The sequence below is a fragment of the Chaetomium tenue genome (assembly GCF_020726465.1).
Source record: "Chaetomium tenue strain MPI-SDFR-AT-0079 chromosome Unknown F5144scaffold_6, whole genome shotgun sequence".
In the NCBI taxonomy this organism is placed as follows: Eukaryota; Fungi; Ascomycota; class Sordariomycetes; order Sordariales; family Chaetomiaceae; genus Chaetomium; species Chaetomium tenue.
In genome coordinates this window covers 2,961,412-2,987,026 of record NW_027117334.1, presented here as the reverse complement: position 1 = coordinate 2,987,026, position 25,615 = coordinate 2,961,412, and the positions used below count along the sequence as shown (strand labels likewise).

The 25,615-nt window shown below is 56.0% G+C and overlaps 7 protein-coding genes across 7 annotated transcripts; 4 read left to right on the top strand and 3 right to left on the bottom strand.

The window, feature by feature from the left end:
- Nucleotides 1-4,892: 4,892 nt before the first annotated feature.
- On the bottom strand, nt 4,893-7,416 carry F5144DRAFT_632837 (uncharacterized protein; the record flags this gene model as incomplete). Its single annotated transcript, XM_066792512.1, has 4 exons — nt 4,893-6,269; nt 6,377-6,530; nt 6,639-6,957; nt 7,362-7,416. 4 exons carry the CDS (start codon nt 7,414-7,416, stop codon nt 4,893-4,895), a joined length of 1,905 nt encoding a protein of 634 aa, XP_066640234.1.
- A 2,808-nt stretch (nt 7,417-10,224) lies between these two features.
- F5144DRAFT_363476 (eukaryotic translation initiation factor eIF2A-domain-containing protein) lies at nt 10,225-12,535 on the top strand. The gene is made up of 2 exons (XM_066784414.1): nt 10,225-10,960; nt 11,022-12,535. Exons 1-2 carry the CDS (start codon nt 10,376-10,378, stop codon nt 12,486-12,488), a joined length of 2,052 nt encoding a protein of 683 aa, XP_066640233.1. The 5' UTR covers nt 10,225-10,375; the 3' UTR covers nt 12,489-12,535.
- A 1,815-nt stretch (nt 12,536-14,350) lies between these two features.
- Nucleotides 14,351-16,267, top strand: F5144DRAFT_583433 (uncharacterized protein; the record flags this gene model as incomplete). The annotated part of the gene is made up of 1 exon (XM_066789559.1): nt 14,351-16,267. A coding segment is annotated over exon 1 (1,301 nt), but the record flags the coding sequence as incomplete, so codon positions are not given.
- A 518-nt stretch (nt 16,268-16,785) lies between these two features.
- F5144DRAFT_363450 (casein kinase substrate phosphoprotein PP28-domain-containing protein) lies at nt 16,786-17,859 on the top strand. Its single transcript, XM_066784413.1, has 3 exons — nt 16,786-16,971; nt 17,024-17,595; nt 17,657-17,859. Exons 1-3 carry the CDS (start codon nt 16,902-16,904, stop codon nt 17,771-17,773), a joined length of 759 nt encoding a protein of 252 aa, XP_066640231.1. The 5' UTR covers nt 16,786-16,901; the 3' UTR covers nt 17,774-17,859.
- F5144DRAFT_495267 (uncharacterized protein) lies at nt 17,799-19,028 on the bottom strand (the record flags this gene model as incomplete). Its single annotated transcript, XM_066786089.1, has 2 exons — nt 17,799-17,883; nt 17,950-19,028. 2 exons carry the CDS (start codon nt 19,026-19,028, stop codon nt 17,799-17,801), a joined length of 1,164 nt encoding a protein of 387 aa, XP_066640230.1.
- Nucleotides 19,029-19,352: 324 nt separating this feature from the next.
- Nucleotides 19,353-24,057, top strand: F5144DRAFT_615267 (uncharacterized protein). The gene is made up of 3 exons (XM_066791797.1): nt 19,353-19,574; nt 19,636-23,731; nt 23,810-24,057. Exons 1-3 carry the CDS (start codon nt 19,548-19,550, stop codon nt 23,959-23,961), a joined length of 4,275 nt encoding a protein of 1,424 aa, XP_066640229.1. The 5' UTR covers nt 19,353-19,547; the 3' UTR covers nt 23,962-24,057.
- Nucleotides 24,058-25,595, bottom strand: F5144DRAFT_583428 (uncharacterized protein). The gene has a single exon (XM_066789558.1). It carries the CDS (start codon nt 25,395-25,397, stop codon nt 24,162-24,164), a length of 1,236 nt encoding a protein of 411 aa, XP_066640228.1. The 5' UTR covers nt 25,398-25,595; the 3' UTR covers nt 24,058-24,161.
- Nucleotides 25,596-25,615: the final 20 nt, after the last annotated feature.

Below are 25,615 nucleotides of genomic sequence, written 5' to 3'. Positions count from 1 at the left end.
AGGAATATTTATTGTAACAGGATCATGTGGCCGTCGGGGAGGCCGCCCACTGCTAAATTTCACTCTATTCGTACCGTGAGTCCCGGCCGCAGCCACCGCATTCGATAACCTCTTCGAGGACTTGAAAAGCTTGTGGGATCAGGTGGTGGGTGTCTGATTCAGTGCTTCTCATGTTTTGGCGGTATTCTTGGTGCTGATTCGACTAACCCCTGCTACTTATGGACTAACTAGGGCCATGGCCCCGGGCCCTCTCTACTTGCAGAGGATGGATGGATGGCTGTTGTGTTCGGCCGCGGTGTGGCGTTGGGGGACTCGGGGAAGAACGAGCTGACACACCAAGGTTGTTTGTTGGTGACCGTAAGCCTGGACCGAGACCGCCAGTCTGGCCCCAGGGACGCTCCGAGGGGCACAGTTCGTGCAGCATGCACACCGATCACGATGCGTTGCTACCTTCCACGCCCTGGATGTACAAGCGGGCCGCAATTGCGCTCCTTGGCGACCCTTGTTGTCACCCACAGGGACGACGTACCGGCGAGGTAGCGCGGTGGCTTCCAGCGACCATGTCTCAGGGGTTAAGAACCCATGACTGCTGAGCGCAGGGCCAAACTACTCAAGCACGGGCTGCAACTTGCAACTATTGGTGACGGCCTCGCCGAACTCGAAGAAAAGGGGCATGCCTCACATATTGAGTTTGTATCTCGTGCGAGACACTCGTGGACGGAGAATCGACCGAGTGACCCTCGCGATACAACCCGCCCCGCTGACCCAGGATCAGAAATGTTTCACTTCATCTGCCTGTCTACGGGCACGCCCCCCTCATAGCCGTTGCGCGTGGTTGCGAGCTCCGAATTGGGGCATGTCTGTGTCGATCACCAAGCGGCGGGACGCCGGGGAGCGGTTCTCGGGACGGCGAGCTGCCGCGCGTCTGGACGGGGCATCTGGCCAATGGGGTCTGGGGACCGGGTGTATGCAAAACGAATGGGTGTTGTTGTGTTCCTGTTGCTCACCACGGGATGCGTTTGTGGCAGATGAAATAGGAGTCCTCGAGGTCGGGCCGCGCATGTGTGTGTGTATATCTCAATCTCTCTGTAAGTGCATACATGACTAATGTCATTGACGACATTTGGGGTCTGTGCTGGCACATACAAGCTAGCTCTCCGGAAACGTCAATCCCGAAGATAGACGGCTACGCTATCGTGAAAAGAGGTCTAAGTCCGTTGGCCACCAACACCGCTAACATACCCTTTCTAGCCTATCCCCGTCACCAACACCTCAGCACGAGAGCTTCCTGTCGCCCTCGCACTAACCAATGCCCTCTGAATCAGAAAAAACCCACCCGCAACGCCACAGTCGGACCAACCGGCCACGCCCAGACTCAACAACCACCGCTCCGACCCCTCGCCACACGCCGCGCGGCCAGACGCCGGTGAACCCTTTCCTCCCACCCACTCACCACCACTGATGCCAGCAGCACCGGCACCAGCGGAAAGTATGCCCAGAAACCCACCCAAGTATCCGCCGCAACATCCACAATATTATATCATATCATAATCATGTGATCAAGCGCTGCACCGCACTGGTGGCGCACCACCGTACCGTCAAGGGAGGGAGGTGTAAGTGAGTTGAGTGGTGGGGGTGTGTGACCAGCAACACCGCTTAAGTGACTGAGACGGGACGTTGAGACACATCACCTCAGCTAACATACCTTATAGGGGTGAAAGCCGCCGCACTCGCCACCACCGGTACCAGTACTTTAGACCCCTCGCCACGGCGCGACGCGGACGGACGCCACATGATCGACGAGGTTGGGGGACACTGGGGGAGCGAGGGGAGTTGTGGGAAATAGGGGGCACGTGGGGGGATGATGAAGGGGGGGGGCTTGCGAGCGTTTGCGTGGCTGTGTCCCCTCGCTGTGGGTTTCAGAGCGCTCGCTCGGTTCCGTTCCGGCTCAGGTGTGCAGGGAGAGGGATCGGCAGTGGTTTCGGGGTGTGATCGGTGAGGGGAATGAGGTGTTGCGTGCGAGATTCCACGGGGATGGATGGGGTTTGTGCGTTGACCGGGCCGACTGGTGGGTTTGCGAGGGATGGTTTGGGGAAGAGGGAGGGGGAAGTTAGGGGTCCTCGGAATGTTGGGTCCCTGAGGTCACTTTCCCATGGTGGTGGTTATGGGCATGTTTGGGATTGGGGTGGGTGCGTGTTTGCTTGTGATGAGTTGCTTACTTGGTATGGGTCCCCGAGTTCTGCTTCGAGTCAAGATGCTCATCGACTTTGACTTCAGCTCACTCCTTGACCAGATCACCTCCATTTCGAGATATCTCCTTACTTTTATCTCGGTTCATCATTTGTGAGCGCCATGCCGGCCGCGGTGTTCGAAATGGCAGAGTTTCCTATCCCAAAGCCATCAAAGAAATGTCTTAGAAGCGTGGATGTCGGCTCCAATCCTATCACTACCCATGGAACTTAGTCATCCCAAGTCATCCCGAGGTTGCTGTTTGAACAATGAGGATATCCGCATTCTGAAACAGAGATGGGATCCCTTAATCAGCAGGTGGGCGGGTGATCGACGGTGGTGGCGGATAAGACGACGTCATCCCTCTGTCTGCGGCAAACGCCAGGGCCGTCTTGACGCATTTTTGGGTGTGGCACACCACTTTGTTTTGGTTTTGGGCGAGTTGGAAAGGAGAAAACGAACAGGAAAATAGAAACGTTTATATCAACCACCGTACCGCATGCGCCAGGTTACTGTTTATATATTCCAACAGATCTAACTCTCTAATATCTAATTCTACTATACGATTGGTGATGCGGATGATACGAGCAGAGATATTGATGGATGAGTGTTGGAACTGATGTTGATCAATGTTTTTTGCCAAGAAATTTTGGAAATTTTAGAAAAGTTCGAAAAAGTTCAGAAAAGGAGATAAATCTATCGATATCTCAACGCGTATTATCCGCATTAGCAATCGCAAAGTAGAATTGAATATTAGATATTTAGATCTATTGAAATATATATGTAGGAAGCCCGCGCATGTAGTGGGGTGGTTAATATAGTCGTTTCTATTTTCCTGTTCGTTTTCCCCTTTCCAGCTCGACCAAAACCAAAATACAGTGGTGTGCCACGCCCAAAAATGCGCCAAGACGGCCCTGGCGTTTGCCGCAGACAGCTGCAGGCCACACCGCTGTCAGCCAACGTGCCAACCACCATTTTACCCAGACGATGGCATGGATCAGGGCTTCAAGTGGGAAGGAAACTTCCCCTGGGTCAACATCATCACATAACCACAAGGGCCGACACCAACGGCAGGTACTCGATCACAACCTCAGGAGCAGGCACAAGAAACTGCGAAGAAACCGTTCAATTCGGTCAAGCAAAGCAAACAGCAAATATTACCTAGACAAATGCCCAACCAACTCCATGGGTATCAACCACCATCCTAATCATCAATTCTCATGAAAATAAACCAGACCAGACTCAGGGTATCAACCTCCAAGCTCCAAGTTCCAAGCCCGCAAAACTCCAACTACCAGATCCCGAAAATCCCTCCACCCAGTGCCAATTACAGGAGAACCGAGAAAGTTGTATGTGCGTGAGCAAGAAAATGGATGTGAAGACCCAAAACGCCCCAATGAAGTCCGTGCCATGTGAGATATGAAGAACAAAAGGAAGTAAAGAGGTAAGAGCAGGAAGGAAAAGAGAGGGCTCCCCAACCCAATCAGTTCCAAACCCGTTCAGACTCCGAAGGCCAGTTCAAATATAAGCCAACCCTGTCCATGCTGAATGAGTAAGAGAAGAGAAACGTGAGAAAGGCTCCCCAACCCAGCTCAGTGTCAATCAAGTCCCATACCCCGATACATGCTCGAGGGAAGGCCGAGAGTAGGAAAGAAAGAAAAGAAGTGAGAGGGCTCCCCAACCCAGTCAGTCAATCGATCAATTCCATTACTCTGATGCGGCGCCCCATCTGTCTTCTTGATGTGGTCGGTGGTGATGTCCCGTCGGTTTTACCAGGGCAAGATCCGCGATGATGGATCTGAGTTTTGCGTGTCGCTTGCAGAAAGTGCGCCGAGCCAGTGATTGCGAAAGCCGAAACTTGCTTGTGCCATAAAAAGAGGAGGTCACATCGACCCAACCCACAAAACCGAGTCCTCGTCCAAGCTAGAGGAGCAGCGGAGATGTGTTTGCCATGTCGGGTGATGCTGCAAGAGTCGGCAGGCATATGGTGGCGCAGTGATAAGAACATTGGAAAGACAGAAACGGAGAAAAAGTCATCGAGCTGCTGCTACCTTGATATGTGGTGATATAAGACGCCATGCCATCCACTTTTGTTCCCGGTACCGTAGGGTAGAGCTCAGAGTGCGACGGCCGCGATCGGTATCGACGAACCAGCTTCGCTCCGAACGGGGATGGCTGTGATGAAAGAGAAGGCATGTCGACTTGAGTTGGACGGGTTGTGGAGGCGAGGCGAGGCGAGGCGGCGCTGCAGCGAGAAGAAGCAGGAAAGAAACCAGGTTGGAAATGTGTAACTACTCTGACATGTGTGACATGCTCGTCAAATGGAGACCTTTTCGATCGAAGGATGATAAGTCGGGTGACCTCTTCGGGGTAAAGGACGATAAATCGTGACAGTGCTTGTCTCTTGAGAAGGAAATAAATGCCGGTGGTGATTGTCAATGGGACCTCTTTGATTGAAGGATGATAAGTCGTGACGTTCGCCGGCTAGTGGAAAAAAAAGAAAGGTTGACGGTTGACGGTATGGTATGGGTTCGGGGTATGCGTGACTTCGTGATTTCGTGACTTCGTGATTCATGATGGTGTGGTGATAGTTGGCTTCAAGAGGCAATGGCAGTGGTATTTGCCGGGTTTGGGCCTCGAGCTTGATGAAGAAGTCAGGGAAGTTATTTCTCCTTGCCTCGCGGATGGGAAGCCGTGTGGTAGAGTGCCTCAGCCGACGGGCTCTTGAACGGGCACTGGTTCAGCATCGCCACATCGCCTGTCGCACGGGGTCGATGTGAACCGAAGCCGATGCCAGGATTGAAACCGAGGAACTGCTTCCCCGCAATCAGCTGCCAGACCATCCAGTAGATATCCTCCAAGGTCGGGTCGCAAGTCTCGCGCCAGACCGGGGCGACCGGGCCATAGTAACGCGCCTCGATGCCATCTGACCAGTCGAACTTCATGGGCATGCAGTTCTGAACCTGCTGTCGGGGGAGGCCCTCATACTTGCCGGGTTTGGCGCCCTTGTTCCGGTATGCGCGCTTGCGTTCGTCGCGCCATTTGACCCGCTCTTCGAGAGGAGGCACGACCCAACCGCCCTGTCCGATGATGGTACCGTAGCGGTCCTTGACACGCGGGCCCGTGAATTCGTTGACGATGTTGTTGTTGTCAGGGAAGGCAACGACGCGGACGCTGTAGACGAAGGAATTTTTGATGCGCTCGGTAACCTCGGGTTCCTTCATGAAGGCAAATGTGTGCTCGAGCTCCTCGCGCTTGGCGTAGGCAATGCGGTCGAACTCCTGGCGGTGGCGGTGCAGGTCGGCGGCGCTGACAGCCGGAGTGTGGTGAGCGGGCATGAGCGCCTCGAAGGGATCAACGCCGTCGGCGAGATAGACGGTGCCTTCATCCTCGTACGACTCGGAGGAGGAGTCGGATACATCCGAGGGAGGGGGGTCGATAGACTCGAAGCTGCCGGAAGCGGGGAGAGGTTGGCTGCGAGGAATGCCGGGACGGGGGGTGCCGGGATCGGAAGGAGACTCGGCGTCGTCGGTGCCGCTGCTCTGCTGGCCGAGAGCGAGGTTGTCAATGTTGGGGAGAGGGGCCCGCTGCTGCGGGGTGGATTGGGCGGGCTCGGAAGAGACGACGAGTGGAGCGCCGGGATTGCTGTCGTCGGCTTGGTCTTGGGGAGCGTCGGCCTTTCCCTTGCCCTTGTCGGCCGAGCACGTCGGGACTTTTAGGGAGGAAGTGGGTGTGGGAGTGGCATACTCCTCTTCCTCGACCTCCGGGATGGGCTCGGTGTTGACCTGGCCCGGAATGGGGAGCTCACGGGGCGCCTGCCCAGGGACCAGGGAGGGGACGACGGGGGGGACCACCATGGGGGTGATGGCGGGAGCCTTCTCGTCGTGCAGGGGCAGCCAGACGAACGCCGGGCTGATGCCGCATTTCTCGAGTAGCGCCTCATCGGCGCCAGAGATCCTCTTGATTTGGATCTCGTAGAAGAACTGGCGGAACCCCTTCTGGTCGTTCAGCCAGTCGCCGTAGAACATTGCCTTGTTCCACTGCAAAAAAAGAGGCGATGGTTAGCGGGGCTGTCTTCTGGAATCGGTGGCAATCGGGAACGGTAGGGAAAAATGGCAAAGTAAAAAAAGCCAATTGCATGACATACCGTTAAGGTCTCATCCCACTGGCTTACGCCGTGGGTGATCCGCATGACCGTCCTGGCCACGCTGTCGCTGAGGCGCCGGTCCTCAGCGCTCATACCGCCATGGGCGGCGGCAGCTCCCTCCTTCTTGGTGGGATCGTTGGGGTTCCCAGCGATCCTAGAGGAGAAATAACGCATGGTTAGCGATTATTCTTTTCGCGTTTTTGCGCCTTCGCGCTTTTGGAAATCGGAGTGGGATAATGGGCTAGAATGGGATTGAACTTACCAGTCGATGTGAAGAATCTTTCGATTCTTCGTCTTGTCGTAGTCCAGGAGAGCCTGGAACTTCTTGTGCATGGTGGCCACCACCTGGTCATGGTGGTGGCCGAGGAGCCACGCGTTGGTCTCCTCCATCTTCCCCCGATCGCTGTACTCGCTCGACACCTCGGGGAGTGTCGAGCGGCCGGAGGCGGCCGAAGAAGAGGGCGACCGCGGAAAACCCGTGGCCGGGGGGAAAGGGAAGAGCCCGAAGGCGGCAGAAGAGGACGTCGAGGAGGGTTGCTCCTCGGTGGTGGTGGTGGTGGGCTTGGGGCTGGTGGGCGCCTCTGGTGCAAACGAACAAAGTCAGCTTTTCTGTTGTTTATGAGTGTGAAGAAAGAGAAAGGAAGAACGATTTCGCAGGAAAGCAAAGGGAATTTATAGACTTGTGGGCAGGCGAGGGTCCAGGGCTGATTGCTGCGCAGCGCGTGAGTGGCCGCCTCGATGTCAGTGTTGGAGGCACAAGTTCGGGCCACAAGTGTTGAGTGTGTGCTGATTCTCGAGTGAGGGGCTATAGCAAGCCAGAGCACTCTCGACTAATGCCCTCCGCCCAGTGAAATGACTTTGTTGTCGCAAGTCACTTCGCTGTGAACCCAGCGAAGACTGCCCAATGGTCCTGATAATGTCCTCTTGGCCACCATTTTGCATGTTCCTCTCGGAGCATCTCATCACCTCGTCGCAGTAAACTTACCAAACCCAGGAGGGGGCCGCAGGCCCGGCGGGCGAGCACCACGGTGCTGCTCCATCTTCCTAATGAATGAATGTTAGCTCAATGCCCAACCAGCAGCTTAATATGACCAGGGAACCAGGTGCCATCTGAACAAGGGAATAGAGGGCAAAGAGTCAATGAGGACAAAATGTGAATCAATGAAGTACACCTGTCTGGCCGATAAAAGGCAGCGTCTTAGAGAAAAGAGACCATCCTCATGCCAGACTCAGACCTGCTCACTGCCAATTCTGAACCTCCCCAAGTCGACCACTTGGAGGATTTGCACCGCCGAGCACTGCCGAGAGCAAATGGACCCGCGTGGATAAAAAAATGATGCCATCGTGCCGATAAAAATGACACAAGACAGAGATGAGATAGACTTACACTTCCTTGTCGCTGTCTTTCTTTTAAAAAATTGAAAAGAATTTGGTCGCGGGGGCGATGGGAAGACAGCGATGAAGTTGGCGATGGTTAAGAAAAGAAGGAGAGATCGAGAACCAGAAAACAAATCTGAACTATATAGTTGTGGGTGCACGGTCCAGGCGTTACTGACTTGGATCCAGGGCAACGCGTTGACAACTTTCCGTTCTTTCCTGCCTGGCAGTCACTAGCGTGTAGTTTTTCGTCTGAACATCTCCCCGAGCTTTTAGTTTAGCCGTGTGCTTGCCCTCCCTTTCTCCGAGCCGATAGGGCAGTGAAATGTCAAGGAATAATGTTAACTCACAGGTGGGAACAAATGTTCTTGGTGTTGATGGGGTTTACTGGACCACAGCCGGCCGGTCAGACAAAAGCATAGATAATCTAGCAGCAAGACCCTGTTAGGGGGCATCAAGATGTGGCGTCTGTTTCAAGGGTTGGATTATAAGGTCTCTGAAGAGACGAGTCATGTGTCTCAAAATCTTGCGGACTTTCTCTGCTTTTGAGCACAGTGGCTTCAAAGCTTCACACCCGGACTTGGTTGAGTATCTAGTACCTAACAAGAGAAGTGTTTCTAGTTCCCAAGTCACACTGGTATCAGGTTGATGTGAACTTCAAAGTAGTACAGACAGCGAAGGAGAGGATGTGCCCAAGCAAATATATTAGCTTGGATTTGTGGGTTGTTCCTTTTGTGTGGAAAAACAGACTTCTACTCTGATATGGACACTGCTTTCAAGTTGGCATGGGACTTTGGCAGTCTCCGCATCGCCTGGGGCTGCCTGGGGTAGGGGGAAGAAATTACTTGATGGGATCTGTGGGGCCTGACTCGGAATATACAACCTGTTGACTGACATATTGCAGGTTTTCTCAGCCCGAGTCAGTCAACAAATAAGTAAACAGCGAGGGCAAGCCAGGGATAATGACAGGGAGACGTAGAGTGCGGTGTAGCTGGATGAGCTTGAGAAAAGCCATATTGTTCTCTCCATTACCGAAGGGGTGAGTCGGGGCAGACATATTGAGGCCATGTGTTGTTTCTCCCCAACCCATCCGAATTCGGTGGTGGGATGGTCAATAGAATTAATCGAGGGACGTTGATGAGGCTGAACAAGCTGCCCAAATGAGAGTAGCGCAAAGCCGTTGGTGCCGCCACCCGATGGATCCCCCCCACAGCGGCTTGTTCCGGGGGAGCCAGCCCCCGCCTGCTACCATGGCCTGGATCGCTTCAACGGCGCAGATCCGATCTGGATATCTAGGATGATTTGACGCGGGGGAAGGACAAGGTCAGTGGTTCTTATTCTTCTCAAACCGTGTGCTACTTCTTATAGTTGAAACAACTTCCCAAATATGTGGGATTTGAGAAGAGTCCTCATGTTTAGCGGTCCGAGATGTCTTTTCGCGGCTCAGGTCACGTCGGGATGCTGGCCTGCCTTCTTCAAGCTTGCAAAGCTGGATCTGCAAAAAGAGAAGAGATTTAAGAACACTTTTCTCACAATACAGGAGAAAATTTAAAACGTTATATATGTATGCTTACTCAGGACGGAAAGAGGGTTTGGTAAAGGAGTGCGTGCATTCAATGTGCATTTGCCCGCAGCTCGTACTCGGGGGCTTGATGCCCGACACGAGGCCACCTTCAAGTGTGGAAATTAGAAAGATTTGGGGAGCGGCCCATTTTTCTGGCTCGACCAATAAATGAAATTGTGTTCCAAAGACGGTCAAGAATTATGATGCTATGCTACACCATCTTGTCGTGGGAAAATAAATAAATTCAACCTGTGGCCAAAAAGCGATGCCCTGATTGATGCTCGAGGGCGACTCAAAGATGGGTCGAGATCTGACGCCAAGAGAACCCAGCCAGTGAGGCTTGGCATCTAAAGCCGAACATTTTAGCGGGGCCTGAACAGCCTCGACCAACCATGGACTTAGCCCCTGCGGTGCCACACAGATGGCCCCCGCCTGGCAACGCCTGAATCAGCATGCAGAAAGCTAAAAAAATGGTCGCGAGATTGTGGGACTGCCTCCCGTTCTCACTCTTCGTCCCTCCCTCCCTTTCATTCTCTTCTTTCCTCCCCCGTTCCCAAGCCCACCCGGTCCAACGCGCACCGCCTTCGTCAACTCTCCCCAAGGGCCCTTCTCTTCTTTTTACTGTTCCCCCTCTTCCTGTCGGTCGGGTTTTCCATCGCATCTCTACTCCGCGGCCTCTTTGTCAACACCTCAAAGGCCGCCTCGACACCTGCGCCCCATCGCCTCATCACCGCTTCCCTGCTGTCGCGTGGTAGGCTTCGCTGTGTCGCGAACCGATCCCCGAATCCCCGAATCTTCCGTGTCTCTGTCCTCGACAATCACGTACGTCCCGCCAGCCCATCGCGTAAAGGAGAGTTTTCTGCGGCGACATCTGACTCTTTCGATAGTCGGCCCAAGCCTCCTGGTCGCCTTTGTCCTCGCATCCCATTGATTCGGCTCGGCCCCAGCGCTACGATTGAGAACGCAGTCATCCCTAGGGAGACAGCAAGAAGAACCAAGAAAACAACAGTAACACCGCCCACATCTGCTATCGCGACCACCTGTGACTTTGACTAGTCATGGCGAATCCGTTGCAGTTTGCCTACCGAACCCAGAAGGCCATCGGTGTCTTCGATGCCGCCCCTGTCTACGAGGCTCTTCCTGGGTTCGAGAAGCCCGAAGGGAACCTCCGGTGCTGTGTCTACTCGCCTTGCGGCCGCTACTTCGCATACGCCTCTAATGAGGGTGTCGTTGTCGCTGATGCCTCGGTCGGCCACGTTTTGACCGCGCTCCCTATTGCCAACGCTTTCGAGCTCGGATTCTCTCCTCGAGGCAACTATCTGAGCACCTGGGAGCGGCCTGCCAAGGACGAGAATGGCGACGCCACCAAGAACCTCAAGATCTGGCGCACCATTGAGGACGTCGCCGACGGTGACGAGAAGGAGCCGCTCGGCAAGTTTGTCCAGAAGTCGCAGTCGGGTTGGAACCTGCAGTACACGGCCGACGAGAAGTACTGCGCCCGCATGGTCACCAACGAGGTGCAGTTCTACAACAGCAACGACTTCTCGACTGTCTGGAACAAGCTGCGCGCCGAGGGTGTGACCGACTTCGCCATCGCCCCCGGCCTGAACCAGAACGTTGCCGTTTTCATTCCTGAGCGCAAGGTAAGCCGCTTAAAGAAATTTACAGCATGTCACGATCTCAACGCTAACGTTTTCTCTGTAGGGTCAACCTGCTGCCGTCAAGGTCTATAACGTGCCGTCGTTCACGAGCCCCATCTCCCAGAAGACCTTCTTCAAGGGCGACAAGGTGCAGCTCAAGTGGAACGCGCTGGGAACGAGTTTGATTGTGCTGGCACAAACAGAAGTCGACAAGTCGAACAAGAGCTACTATGGCGAGACGACCATGTATCTGTTGAGCGCCAACGGCTCGTTCGACGCTAGGATCACCCTAGACAAAGACGGGCCGATCCATGACGTTGCTTGGTCTCCCAACTCGACCGAGTTTGGCGTCATCTACGGCTTCATGCCCGCGAAGACGACCATCTTCAATCACCGCGGCGTAGCCATCCACTCGTTCCCGATCGGTCCTCGCAACACCATCATCTTTTCTCCCACGGGCCGGTTCACCCTGGTTGCTGGGTTCGGCAACTTGGCCGGTCAGATTGATGTTTATGACTTGGAGAAGGACTACCGCAAGATCTGCACCATCGAGAGCGGCAACCCCAGTGTGTGCACCTGGAGCCCCGACAGTCGCTACATCATGACTGCGACCACGTCACCTCGCCTTCGCGTAGACAACGGCATCAAGCTCTGGCACGTCGGTGGCGGTATCATGTACAACGAGGATATGGTCGAGTTGTACAACGCCATGTGGCGCCCCATCCCCGCAGAAAATCTTCCCGCCGGGGATCCTCTGCACCCCGTGCCCACCCCGCACGCCTCCGGCATGGCGTTCCTCGGCACGGTCAAGACCCCATCCAAGCCTGTGGGGGCCTACCGCCCGCCCGGCGCGCGCGGTGCCTTAACCCCGCTGCACTTCAAGCGCGAAGATGAGGGCGGAGCGGCCCATATCGTTAGCAACGGAACGGCTTCAGTCGGCCCCAACGGCTTCGGCCGTCCGCGTCACCTAGTCCCGGGAGCGGAGCCGGCCGGCCGTTCCGTTCCTGGCGCGGCGCCTGTTGATGAGGGCAACGCAGCCAAGAAGAACAAGAAGAAGCGGAACAAGAAGGCCAAGGAAGGTGATGCCGCCGCCACCGCCGCCAATGGATCCCCTACTGAAGGGGGCCTTGCGCCGTCTCCCCGCGAATACGGGAGCGCATCGGGCAACGAAGGCCGCAGCCCTGACCGGCGTGGCCAACAGCACGCTCGCAGCCGCTCTCGCCAAAACAATAACCCGCGCAACCGCACCAACGCGCAACGCGCCGCCTCCCGCAACCGCCCCGGCCAAGCAGGCCAGGGCGGTGGCTCGCCCGTCTCACCCGCTACCCCCGGCGACGCGGACGGAGCTGGTGGTGCGGGGGCCAACCCGAACGCTAAAAAGGTCAGGGCCCTGCAAAAGAAGATCCGCGCGATCGAGGACCTCGAGATGAGGCTCGCGGGCGGCGAGAAACTGGAGGAGACGCAGGTCAAGAAGATCAACACCAAGAAGTCCGTGGTTGACGAGCTGGCAGCGCTAGGCGAGCATGCTTAGATTGCCGTGCAGCCACGCGACGGCGCATGCTACAGAGGGAGAAGGAGATACAGGGTGTGAAAGCTTTGGGTCTCCGACTCTTCTGGTGGGCCTATTATGGCAGGCTAGCGTCGCTTGTTGGTGGTGTGCTCTTACTTAGGTGGGTGTCTTCTTGCCTACGTGGTGTGGTAGCGGAGTTGGAGGGAGTTGGGGCTGGGTGTCTGGGCCAGCAGCGAAGTGCTTGCTGAGATGCCGTAGACAATAGTTCTAGCGCATAGAAAAACATAAAATCACAACTCGATCGGGCCCTCTTGTTGCTGCTACTAGGGGGAGACGTGGTTGGATGTGATGTACCTTGACTCGGGTCCAAACCCTCCGACAGCTCCATCTCTCTTTTAGTTAAGAGCATCATGTAGTGACAACACACCTTTGAATCAGAATATAATGAGAACAAATTTCAATTTTTGCAACTCGTTGGAGTCCCGCAGCATCATCATCGCCCACCTCAAATCAGCTCTTTCCTTTCTCGACTAGACCTTGCGTTCCTCAAACTTGGTGCTCGCCTGCCAGCGTGGGTTCCATCACTGCCATTTTTGCAAGCCTAAGCATAATGCCAACCCGAGTCAACCGAAGTGAATGCATATTGCCGCTATAGTCTCTTAAACCCACATTGTGTTTCAGCTTTGTCTTGACTAAATTCGGGGCATTGAACTTGGGCTCTGTCGGGCTCTTCGCGACGGTGCGCCATCCTGTAGTGTAGTGCAATTTCTCTAGGCGGCTACGCGGTGGAGGATGATGCCTCCGGTGAGGAGTCCGATCTCCTCCCAAAGAAACAACAGCATTGCCTCCCGTGCATTCGGGTAGCACGCCGCTTGTTAGGAATGGTAATGCCAGTGTCAGTCAGATGCCCTCCCTCCCCTTCTGTTTTCTTCCACTTTGAGCTTCTTTCTTCTTCTTTTTCATTTTTTATTGTACCTTCTTTTTTTCTTTGCCCTTTCTTTCCGTTCCCTTTCATAGGTATTTTCAATCACCATTCTCAACGCTTTCTTTGTTTTTACAACTACTGGTCTCAGACGACAGTTGGGTTTCAACAGACACGCCTTGTAACGTTATATTGATCCCTTGCTTCGTTGCAAGGCAACACCTACGCATACTTATGGCTAACCTTTCTTAGAAGACCGGAATAAAGCAAGCACCGTATGTATGATCTTGTGGTATCTCCAGGTCACCAAATCAATCGATTGTTATTTCTCGTATTGGGACGGTGGTATCTCGTCATTTGGCGCCCTATACCGTCCTATCAGTTCTCCTCCAAAATCACTTGCTTATAAATGGCCGCGTGGTTCCAATCCGGCGACCCAAATCCCTTGTAGTTAGTAATTGCGTTGATGAAAACCGTGGCTTTCATTCGTCTTCAGCTGAGTTTTGAGATGGAGGGTCATTGGGTAAATTTTAGAAGCTGCCCCCAGAACAATGCCCTGTATCAAAAAGAAGGTGTCTGCTTGTGGCTCGCTGTTCTTTTTGAGTTTGTTTCAGTTCTTTTGGGATGAATATATGGAGTTTGAGCTAAATTGAAGGTTGGGCTGTATAAGATGTCCACATCCCCTCTTTTTCTGACCGCTGTTTCCTCGTGAAACAGACACCGATACTGCGAATGCCGTTGAAAACAACAAATACCTCACAACTACTGCCTTTTCCCAACGGCTGCTCAACATGGCGTCACCCGTTTCCTCAGATGCCTCCAATTCCAAAGGCGCAGCCATCACCGCTCCCGCTAAGAATGACCAGGGCTACCACAGAGCGCCACTAGCCTCTCTATCCGCCCCTTACCAGCCCGGCAGCGACTGGGACCGGGTGTGCGAGAACTTCATCGTCTTCCCGCCCGGGCGGAGCAAGCGAGCGACCAAGGGCCCGCGGTCGTTGGTAGCGACTTGTACCCGCGTGCTCGTGGACAACATTCATGACGCATCCTTCGAGACGCTCCTCGGAATCCCGGACCATATAAAGTGCGTGCTCTTCCGAGAGCTGTATCCCAGGAACATGGCCCTGCAAACCTGGCGGGCGCTGTCCACGGCCTTAATGCCGGACTTGTCCGCCCCCGTTGCCTCCGCGTCGTCGGGAAAGGGCAAAGAGAAGGAGTCCCAGTTCACGGCGGAGATGGCCGCGTTTCGCTACCACCTGGAGATTGGCGCTCCGCAATGCAGGTTGAGCACGTATATCACGCCGTTTATGGACTGGACCGATGGTCTCATATACTTTTCCATCGACAACGTCCCGCGTTTCCAGACCCACGAATTGGTAGCCCTGGCTAAGCTGCGGCAGTTGGCGGTGCTAGAGATCGTGGAGCGGGAGGACAGGGACAGCCCGGTTAACGATAGGCTGTTTCGAGCATGGGGTGAGGTAGAGGGAGAGAGATTCCCAACCCTGCGCGTCTTGAAAATAGCGTCGAGAACGCACCAGGTTTCGGAAAGAGCGCTGCAATACGTGCTGCCGCTTCCGTCTCTGGAGATCTTTGATATCACGGCACTCCCTTCCTCGACACTGCGTAGTGATGAGGCCAAGGATATCGCGGATCGCTGTGGCTGGAAAGTCGAGGAGGCAGGGAACAGGCCCTGGTCTCACGCAAAGTATCGTAAACCCCCAACAACCGAAGAGAAAAGACTGTTCATGGCATATGCCGACGCTTACCTCGACGGGCGAATCCCGGTGCATTGGACAGGTGTCTTGGGCTTGAAGAAGCTGTTCGAACAAGACAAGCAAGAGGTAGTCTTGGTTGATAACCCCCGACGGCTGCTGTATCCGGAAGAGGAGGAAAGCCGGGAGATGAAGGACGAGAAAACGGACACCGAGCGTGATCCGGGACACGTCGAACCTGAACCCGAGAAGCCGGACCTCCGCGACTATATCGATGACGGCTGGCGGAGTGTGTTGGACGGCAGTCACATGCTGTCTCGCCTCGCAGGGTTTCACAAGGATAGCGATAAGAGCCATTTCGACATGACGGCGGACCAAGTGTTTTGGTTCCTTGCACTTCTAGACCAGCGCCAGGGCGGCGAGAGGAAGCCACCCGCCGGCCAAATGCAAGCATTCGGTGTGACGCTGCCGAGGGATCGCTTTGTGAGCTTCACGCTGTGTGACCACCCTTGCGGCGACTATCATTCCCGGCAGACTATATACTCCGAGCGCCTGATCTTCTCCCGGTCCCGAGAGGCGGAGGCGCGCCGTCAACGGGCTTCTCATCCAGATAATCGCAGGGAGGAGAATCCACAGGCGCCGAAACCGCAGAAGCCGAAGAAGCGGCAGGGTCAGGCAATTGCAGACCTGCTTTCGTCCATGGTTGAATGAAGGGGGTGTTGGAAAGTCTTGATACTTCTAGTTTGGCACATATCCACTTTTTGTTGTAGGTGAGAGGATTTTTCGAGGTCTTGTTCTTTCTTATCACGTATTTTTTCATCAATGATCTGGCGTCCCAAGTAACGATCCGGAAATAAAGCTATTGAACTACGGTTTTGTTGTGGGAAAGACACCAACTTCCGCGATGCAACATTGTAAACGATGACGAGGGATGTATCTGGCAAAATATTTCTCTGTTCCCCGACGATGCAGCAAGCTGCCGGAGACAGAGGGTAAGAGCAAGAAATTCAGTCTATCCTCCAGTTTCCCCTCCAGAATGCCATGGCGTAAGACTTGGACCGGAGTGAATTTGAAGGAACTGTGTTTTATGAATGATGAGAAAAAGAGAAGAGAAGCAGAAAGTGAAACGAGAAATCAAAGATTTTAAACAGCGTGTTTGTGGTGGGGCAGTTTTAACCAATCAGGAGTGATTCAATCTGAGGCCCCAGCCGAAAGAACCTGGGCGAGCACACTGGCTAGCCTCGGTGCCCGGTGATGAAATTTGCCTGATTTGGTAATCTGGTCGAATTAACGAGGTAACGATGCTGACCAGCTCAATTGCCACGAACTCATGTTCATCAAATTTAGGGAACCCATCTATTCATATCTCTAAACTTAACTTGATGGCGGTGATCTTTGGATAGGTAGTCAAACTCCAGATCTTTACATGCTACCTTATCGGGGCCGAGCCTGCGGCTGGTTATCCAAACGTGCCAACCTATCACAAAGGTGCTGTGTATCGACACCGTGAGTCGGTGGCCCCGCAATGGTGGGATGGCGGGGTTGGCATTCTGCGCCCTGGAAAGCATGGTTTGTTTTTAAAACAGCCGCCCCTAAAGCCAGCTCGCCTTGGTGCTCTGCCCTCCGCCCAGAGTTGTCTATTTGATCTGTGATTATAACGGCGGCGCTTGTTAAGTATCGATTCTTCTTCGAATTATCGGGGATTCCCATCAGCAATCTTGCAGATTCAATACCCCGCCCTCGCATACCCCTCAATTATTCGATTTCGGAGACTTAACTCGAACGCATACAATCGCAAAAATGGCAGGCGGTGGTCCAGGCGCAAACTCTCGCGGCCGCGGCGGCAAGTTTAAGAAGTACACACGCGGCGGTAAGTGGCCCATTCCCGCCATTACAAATGGAGACGCTGATAATGGTCCTAGGCGGCAAACACTTCTCGCGTGACCTCCGACCGCTCGATGCCGACGGCAACGAAATCGACATGTGGAGCGCGGATGCGAAGAAGAAGGGGTCCTCCGATGAGGACAGCGAAGAGGACTCGGAGGAGGACTCGTCCGAGGAGGAGGGCTCGGATGACGCCGGTCCTTCCACACAAAGCCAATCCGCTGCCGAGCTGAGCCGCGAGGAGCGTAGGAAAGAAAAGAAGGCACGCAAGGACGCCGCCATCGCGCGGTCCAAGAAGCCGGTAGAGGTCGGCGACCTACCCCCGAGCGACTCGGAGGAGGAGGAGGATGATGACATGCCCGCCAACCCCAACCACTCGCGCAGGGCTCGCAACCAAACCAAGGTGTCTCCCGTCGAAGAGGCCACCGAGGGCGTCGAGAAGATGAGCGTCGCGCCTAGCAGGCGGGAACGCGAGGCGATCGAGGCCGCGGCGGCCAAGGAGAGGTATCGCAAGCTGCATGAGGCGGGCAAGACGGACGAGGCCAAAGCGGATTTGGCTCGCCTCAAGCTTATCCGCGAAAAGCGTGAGATCGAGGCAGCCCGGAGACAGGTATGCTCTTCTAAATTGCGCATGATATTGTTTTATATGCGGAGGCTAACATGACACACAGGCTGAGAAAGAGGAGAAGGAACTCCAGGAGAAGGAGAAGCGGGCTGAGCTTGATGCCAAGGAGGCTAAGCGGCGTGAGGCAGCCCTCGGACCCAAGAAGACGGGGAAGAAGAAATGAACCATGTTCACGTCGTAGGATAGTACTACAATACCTCTAAATCTCCTGCTGCCTGTACCAGCGCATTCTGCGAACGCACCGCGCAAAGTCCGCTTTCTATGTATACCCTTCTTTGCCCATGTGATAGTACATTGCCCATGTGATAGTACAGACATCTATCTATAATACAATGTTACTCCGGCATACCGGCCAGTCCATCCGTACCCACGGCCTCCTTCCAGAGGCCATCAAAATCCACCCCGTTGGTCTTGAACATATCCCGAATCTTTTGCGCGGCCACAACCTGTTTCTCCCTTGTGAACCCGCCCGGCTGGTCGGTCTCGAACTGAATCATCTCCACCCACCGGAAGAAGAGGTCTTCCTTCCCCAGCGCCGCAAGAGCATCCCTAAAAGCCATCACCTGCCGCCGCCTCTCGTCCTGTTCCGCATTATCACCATTCCCCAAATCCACGCTCACCCAACCAAACTTCGCATGATGCAACAGCACCACGGTCCCGAACGCCTCCAGCGCGATCTCCTTCGCATCCGCCAGCCGCGTCGCATCCACCATCCCCCTCCAATCCAAATCCCACTCCCCATTCATCGTCAAATACCCCGTCTTCTGCTGCATAAACATGGGCGCCGTCGCCGTCCTCACCCGCGACAAGATCGCATCCCGGCCCTCCCTCGCCTCAGCCGCCTCGGAATCAAACAAATCCACCTTCTCCTTACGCAGCACCCCATCCCACCCATCCCGACTCCGGCGCACATACACCTCACGATCGCGGAACCCCACCGCCCAGCGCCAAGCCACCGGACTCCCACGCCCGGTCGTCCCCACAAAGAACTCGTATGGCCACGGCCACACAAACACGCCCAGCACGAAATCTAGCAAGAACGTCGCCGCGCGGCGCGCGATCGCCCACCCCAGCTGGCCCCACGACAGGTCGGCGGTCTGCAGGGTGGTGTCGTTGCTGTGCCCCAGCATCGACATGGCCAGCGCGAGGTAGTAGGGCGTGATGTACGCGACCCGCCACACGAACAGCGCGATCACCGTCAGGTTGATGCCGATGGGGATGAGGAAGAGCTTGCGCTTGGCGGCGGAGGGCCGCGGGTCCACGTGCGTGATGTAGACATGGCCGGGCGGGAGCGTGGCGCAGAAGGGTTGGAGGGCGGCGGGGGCGGGTTGGAAGGGGTAGGGTGGGGAGGAGTTGGTGGTGGTGGATTTGGTGGAGGGGGTGAGGCGGGCTTTGGATTTGGTGGGTTTGGGTGCCATGGTGGTGGTAGTAGTGGTGGTGTGAGTTGTGTTGAGAATTGATTCAGGGGCGTGTTTGTTGTGTTGATTGAAAGGCGGTCGAGGATGTGAAAAAATTAAGGGGGAAATAAAATTTTTGGTGGTGTCGGGATTGTCCTGTAATGATATGGATGATGGAATTAAAGATGACCACTGAAGATAACTAAATAAATGTGATTTTGTGAGATGTTGGGACAACCTCGTGGAGCAGCCAGAGGTTCCGTCCCCTTCCTTAGTTTATCTGATTTTGAACTGAATGATCAAGGAGGAAATTGCGGCAGAGCGACAACGAATCAATTGCCAAGACCCTAACCCTGCATACTTCTCGAAAGCGGACCTTGTCGCACTGTCTCTCATCCCCTGTTGGCAGGGGTGCCGGGGGTACCCTAGATCGGCGGAGCTCTGGCCGAATTTTTGGCTTTGATGGACTTGCAGCAGAGGAAACCTGGAAGTCGCTCCCCATCTTTCCGTTGAGACCGCCATGCCCCGCCAGATCCGACGATGATGCGACGTGGACTATGGCAGCAGGTACGTTTTAGAGAATTATCTTGCCCGAGAAACCACCCGAATCCTAACAGCCTCGCGTTAGAAGCAGAACCGACCTTCGGCATGTCTGCTCTGCCGGTTCAGCTACGGCTACGGACCTTACACCCGCCCCGCCCTCCGTCCGTCGTCGACTCCCAATGATGGCGTCACATCTCTCGGGTCGTTCTCGAGTACACAGTCGTCGAGCACCGGCACTTCAACGCGACCTTACACCGTCGCAATCTCTGGGAGCAGGCATGAGGGGTTCGACAGCACAGTGACCCCGCGGAAACCGCTCGGGTTAGGCGCATTGGTAGGTTTGGGGGATGGGAAGGGATATAGGAGGACCTTTATCACCGGCGGCCTACCCAGTTGGGCAACACAACCAGCAGTACAACCAGAAGCACAACCGGCAGCACAACCGGCAGCACAACCAGCGACCAACAATGATGGCTTGCTCCCCCGTGAACGAGCCGCACGAGAAAAAGCCATGGCCCGAGCACAACCACCTCCAGCCACATCCACCCAGGATGCCCGACCGATAGCCGTGAACGATGGATTGCTCCCACACGAACGAGCCGCGCGAGAAAAGGCCATGGCCCGAGCACGACCACCGCCAATCACCTCCACCCAAGATGCCCGGCCGGTAGCCGCGAACGATAGCTTGCTACTGCACGAACGTGCCGCACGAGAAAGGGCCATGGGCCGAACACGACCACCTCCGGCTACCTCATTCCAAGGCGCCCGGATGATACCCGTGAACGGCGGATTTCTTCCACACGAACGCGCCGCTCGAGAAAAGTCTATGGAACGGACACGTCCGGCCCCACCCCCACCGCCGCCCCGGCCACGACCTATAGAGGCCCTTCAACCGATAGGCCGGAGTAATCGATTGCTTCCTCGCGAAATGGTTACAGGGGCGAATTCTCTGGGACCGCGGCCACTAACGACTGAACTACCGGGGTTCACCCAACCGACTGCCCGTATCAATGGCCAGCTTCCTCAAGAAAGACTTACAATGTACAAGGCTATGGGCGGTACACGGCCACCACCGACGAACCCACCGCCGGCTGTCAACAACGGTCAGTCGCTTCCTCAAGAACGGGATGCTAAAGGGGACGTTACGGGCAGTGCACAACCACCACAAACTGGCCTCCCGAGGAATGTGACTCCGGCCAACTCCCAGGAAGCGAACCTAGATGAACTTATCTTGCCATCGCCAGCGCAGCCTCGTCCGGCACCGGCGCCGGCGCCCGAAAAGGCAACAACAAGTTTGGCATCCGCTGTGCCATCGTGGTCGACTCCGGCGGCGGCGGCAGAGAAGTCAACACCAAACTGGGCATCTGCTGCTCCATCTTGGTCTACTCCAGGGGCGACGCCCGAGAAAACAACACCAGGTTGGGCATCCGCTGCTCCGTCGTGGTTGGGTTCGGCGGCGGCGCAACCCCCCTCGGCCAATTCAGACGCAGAACAACCATCACAACAAACAAACCCTTTAGCGTTTCTCCTTCCACACGAGCGCGCAGCGAGGGAAAAGGCTGGCGCGACTGATAGGACGGTAAAACCCGCCAGCCAGCCGCAGCAACCCGCGTTACCTCAAGACGATCAACCCCGAGAGTATGCTGCTCCACAGAGCCGCCGGGGCCTGTCTTTTGGCGATGAAGGTACGCTTGGGAGCGCCGGGCAACATCAACGCGAGCAGTCGGACCCATTTGCGCCTACCACACCAACCCCGCGTGGTAACGCGCCCCGGTACGATCTTCCTCGGCCGACCAGCGCTCTCATACAAACGCCGGCAGACCAAGGCGACTGGAAGAATCTCGCACGACGGGAACGCAATCTGCCTCCAGGATTTGGCATGTCGCCAATCGACTCGGCATCGTCGGTAAACGCGTCGAAACCCGGGGTAGACCTATTCGAGTCGCTAGAACAGAATGCTGCTGGCAAGACCCCCGAAGTAGGGAGCTCAAACGACGGAGTAGATCAATGGGCGCTTCTGGAAAAGCAAGCCGGAACAAAGCCGAGCAAGGCGCAGAAGAGACAGGCAGCGGCTGGCGACGAAGAGACCTGGGCTTGGGCCGAGGACTATGCGGAAGAATCCAGGCAGGCGAAGGTGCAACGTATTGCGCGCGAGCTTCGTCAGGAGCAGGAGGCTGCCAAGGAAGAAGCGGCCGGTGCGACTGATCTTAACGCTTACCCCTCTCGTCGTAATGAGCGGGATGCCCGATACGGTCGAGGGGACCGGTATGGTCGCGATGCGGAGGCAGAGCGGCTGGAGAAGCCAAAAAAGCCCAAAATTCGACGCAGAGAGGAGAACGAGGACGATGACTGGGATGATGATTTCTACCAGGAAAAGCGCCGGAGGAAGGCCGAGAAGGCTGAGAGAGAGAGGGAAAGGCAGGCTGCGCTTGAAGCAGCTGGTCCGACGCCCATCTTCCTTCCCGAATTCATCAGCGTGTCGAATTTGGCTATTGCCCTGGGCCAGAAAATCGACGTATTTGTGTCGCAGCTGGAGGAGCTTGGCTTTGAAGAGGTTAGCAAGGACAATATTCTCACAGGCGAGACGGCTGCCTTGGTGGCCCAGGAATACGGCTTCGAGCCAACCGTGGATGCCGGCGAGGATGAGGACCTCAAGCCGGCACCTGTTCCGACCAACCTCTCCTCGTTGCCGCTTCGGCCGCCCGTCGTCACCATCATGGGCCACGTCGACCACGGCAAGACAACTCTCCTAGACTACCTGCGGAAGTCGTCGATCGTATCCCAGGAACACGGCGGTATCACGCAACACATTGGTGCGTTCTCGGTAAGCTTGTCCACCGGGAAGCAGATCACATTCCTTGACACCCCCGGCCACGCCGCCTTCTTGTCGATGCGCCAACGTGGCGCTAGCGTCACCGATATGGTGATTCTGGTTGTTGCTGCCGACGACAGTGTCATGCCACAGACACTGGAAGCTCTCAAGCATGCCCGCTCCGCAAAGGTGCCCATCATCGTGGCCATCAACAAGGTCGACAAGCCCGAAGCCAATATCGAGCGAGTGAAGTCCGATCTTGCCACGCACGGCGTCGAAATCGAGGACTATGGTGGTGACGTGCAGGTTGTCTGCGTCAGCGGCAGGACTGGCCAGGGCATGAACGACCTGGAAGAGAACATACTCCTACTCTCCGAAATGCTCGATATCCGCGCGGAGCCAGGCGGTTTGGCCGAGGGTTGGGTACTTGAGTCAACCATCAAGCCAATTGGTCGTGTTGCCACCGTCCTCGTTAAGCGCGGCACGCTCCGACCCGGCGATTTCATCGTCGCCGGGCGCGTGCACGCCAAGATCCGCTCGCTCCGGAACGAAGCCGGCGTTGAAGTTGACGAGGCGCCTCCCGGGACAGCCATCGAGGTCCTTGGCTGGAGGGAACCGCCTGACGCGGGCGACCAGGTTCTCCAAGCCCCCGACGAAGGCAAGGCCAAAGCCGCGGTCCGATACCGCCAGGAACTCAAAGACCGCGGCGAAATCATTTCCCAGATGGCCCAGCAAGAGCAGGACCGCCGCGAGCGGGACCAGGAGCGCGAGCGCGAGAGGGAACTCGCCGACGCCGCTGACCCGCAACCCAACCGGAGACACCGCCGGCGCCACATCACCCGCGCGATCGCCGACGCAGTCGCCGCCGAGCGCGAGGAGGACCCGGCCGACAAGACGCACTACGTCCCCTTCATCGTCAAGGGCGACGTGCACGGCTCGGTGGAGGCTGTCACGGCGGCGCTGCTCGAGCAGGGCAACAACGATGTCCGCGCCAAGGTGCTGGTCTCGGCGCCCGGGCAGATCACCGAGTCGGACATCGAGCACGCGGCCGTCTCCGGCAGCTTCATCATCAACTTCAACAACAACATCCCCGCCCACATCAAGCGGATGGCGAACGACGCGGGCGTCAAAATCCTCGAGCACAATATCATCTACCACCTGGTCGAGGAGGTGCGGGAGCGGATGGTGGAGGCGCTGCCGCCGCTGATCCTGAAGAGGGTGGTCGGCGAGGCTGAAGTGCTGGAGGTGTTCCCGATCAATATCAAGAAGAGGATCTTCAAGAATATTGCCGGGTGCAGGATTGGGAACGGATTCGTCAAGAAGGGGAGCAAGGCGAGGGTGATCAGAAATGGGGAGAATGTTTATGAGGGTGAGTACCATCTTCTCTTATGCGATGCTTCGTCGCCCCCGAATCACTTGGCAAGCTGAAAGCTAACAATGCACACAGGCACCATCGAGACGCTCAAGCACCTCAAGAAGGACGTGCAGGAGATGAAGAAGGGCAACGAGTGCGGCATGTCGTTTGGCGATTGGGATGAGCTCCAGGCGGGTGATAATATCCAGGTCCTCGAGGAGTACGAGGAGAAGCGGAAGCTGTAAGATTTAGTGTTTCGCTTTTCAACTGTACATATACATCTACGAAGATCAAGAAAGGATAGATCCGGGACATGGCATGGCAACCCAAAAGAGGCTGTTATAGACGGCGATGGATAGGCTGGGAATTCCCGCTGTGTAGATATACCATGTATAATACAAAAAAGTTCTATACCCGCTTATGAAGCACTTTTACAACCGGTCAACTACCACCTCGACGGTGCAGACGCACCCCCGGACGAGAATGTCCTGGACGTTGTTGTAATCCGTGCCCTCTCCTTTTCCAGCTTGACCAGCCCCATCCTGTCTGTCACCGGCGTCGCATCAATGATGTTGTCAAATTCGTCATCCGACCCGTTGTCCGAATCGGGCTCGGCATCTGAGTCCGGCTTGTATTTCTGTTGTGGCCGGGCGACGGTCTCGAGGGGCTTTTTCTCGTCCGGTCCGGGGTTGGAGAAGGGCTTCGAGGCGATGATCTTGCGGCGGATGGCTTCCATTTCGGCGTCATCATCCTCTTCGCTATCAGATGATAATGCGAATGGGTCCTTTTCTTCTTCCGGCTGTCCTTTCGGTGGTGGTTTGCTGCCGAGGTAGATGCCGTCTACGCTTCCGTCGTCCTGATCTTCCTCATCTACATCCTCCTCCTCCTTTCCTTCTTCCTCGCCATCCTCATCCTCATCTGAGTCCGCTAGAATCCTCCTATTCCGATTCCCACCAGCCCACAAGTCATCCGGATCCCCCTCCTCCCTACTCTCCGTATACTCTCGGTCCAACCGCTCCATCCACTCCTGCTCAACCCTCTTCATGCCCGCCTCATCCTCACACGCCGCATACCTCTTCAACAAACTCCCATTAATCTCCAAAAACGCCTCCCCGTACGAAAACGGCGCCAGCACCTGCTCCGCCCAATCCAGATGCCCACAAATCGCAAACGCCGCCGCCAGCGCCTCCACACAATTCAGCCTCCACGGCTTGCCATAATTGACCGTATTCGCCGCGACCAGATACGGCAGCAGACGCTCGCACTTGCCCCCTACTTTACTCCACTGCACCTCGCCCGTGCGCGCCCACGAGCACTCCACCACCGCCGCGCCGTGCTGGTCCAGCAGCGCCGCGTCCGCCGGCGACAGCGTCGCTTTGCCGTTGGGCGTGATCACCACCCCGGCGTGGCGCTGCCCGAGGTGGAGCCCGCGCATAAGGCCTAGGCGCATTAGCCGCTTGCCGGAGCAGCGTTTGGGGTCGCAGTGGCCCAGGTCCCAACAGGCGGCTTTGAAGGCGGGGCGGGAGCCGGGGCCGCTGGTGCGGCTGTTGGTGGTGTTGGGGGAGTCGGCTTCGGTGGTGGTGGTGTTGTTCTCGGCGGCGATCTGGCGGGCGCTTCGGGGGCCTCCGCGGTGGGAGTGCTTGCCCCGCGATGAGAAGTTGTCTTTCTTGTGGCGGACCATGGTTTGGAGGCTGTGTCGGTGCGGGGGAGGGGGGTTGGAGGTGAATCTGGCCGGATTGTTGGAATTGGAATTGGAGGGTTTCTTTATGCCGTATCAAAGGGTTGATTGATATTTTGTGTGGTGGTGATAATGAACTTCATTCGGAGGTGTCCTGCCTCCCGCTGAGAACTTTAATGGTGGGGTTGATAACATATCGACAAGGGACCCCGCCTCCACCG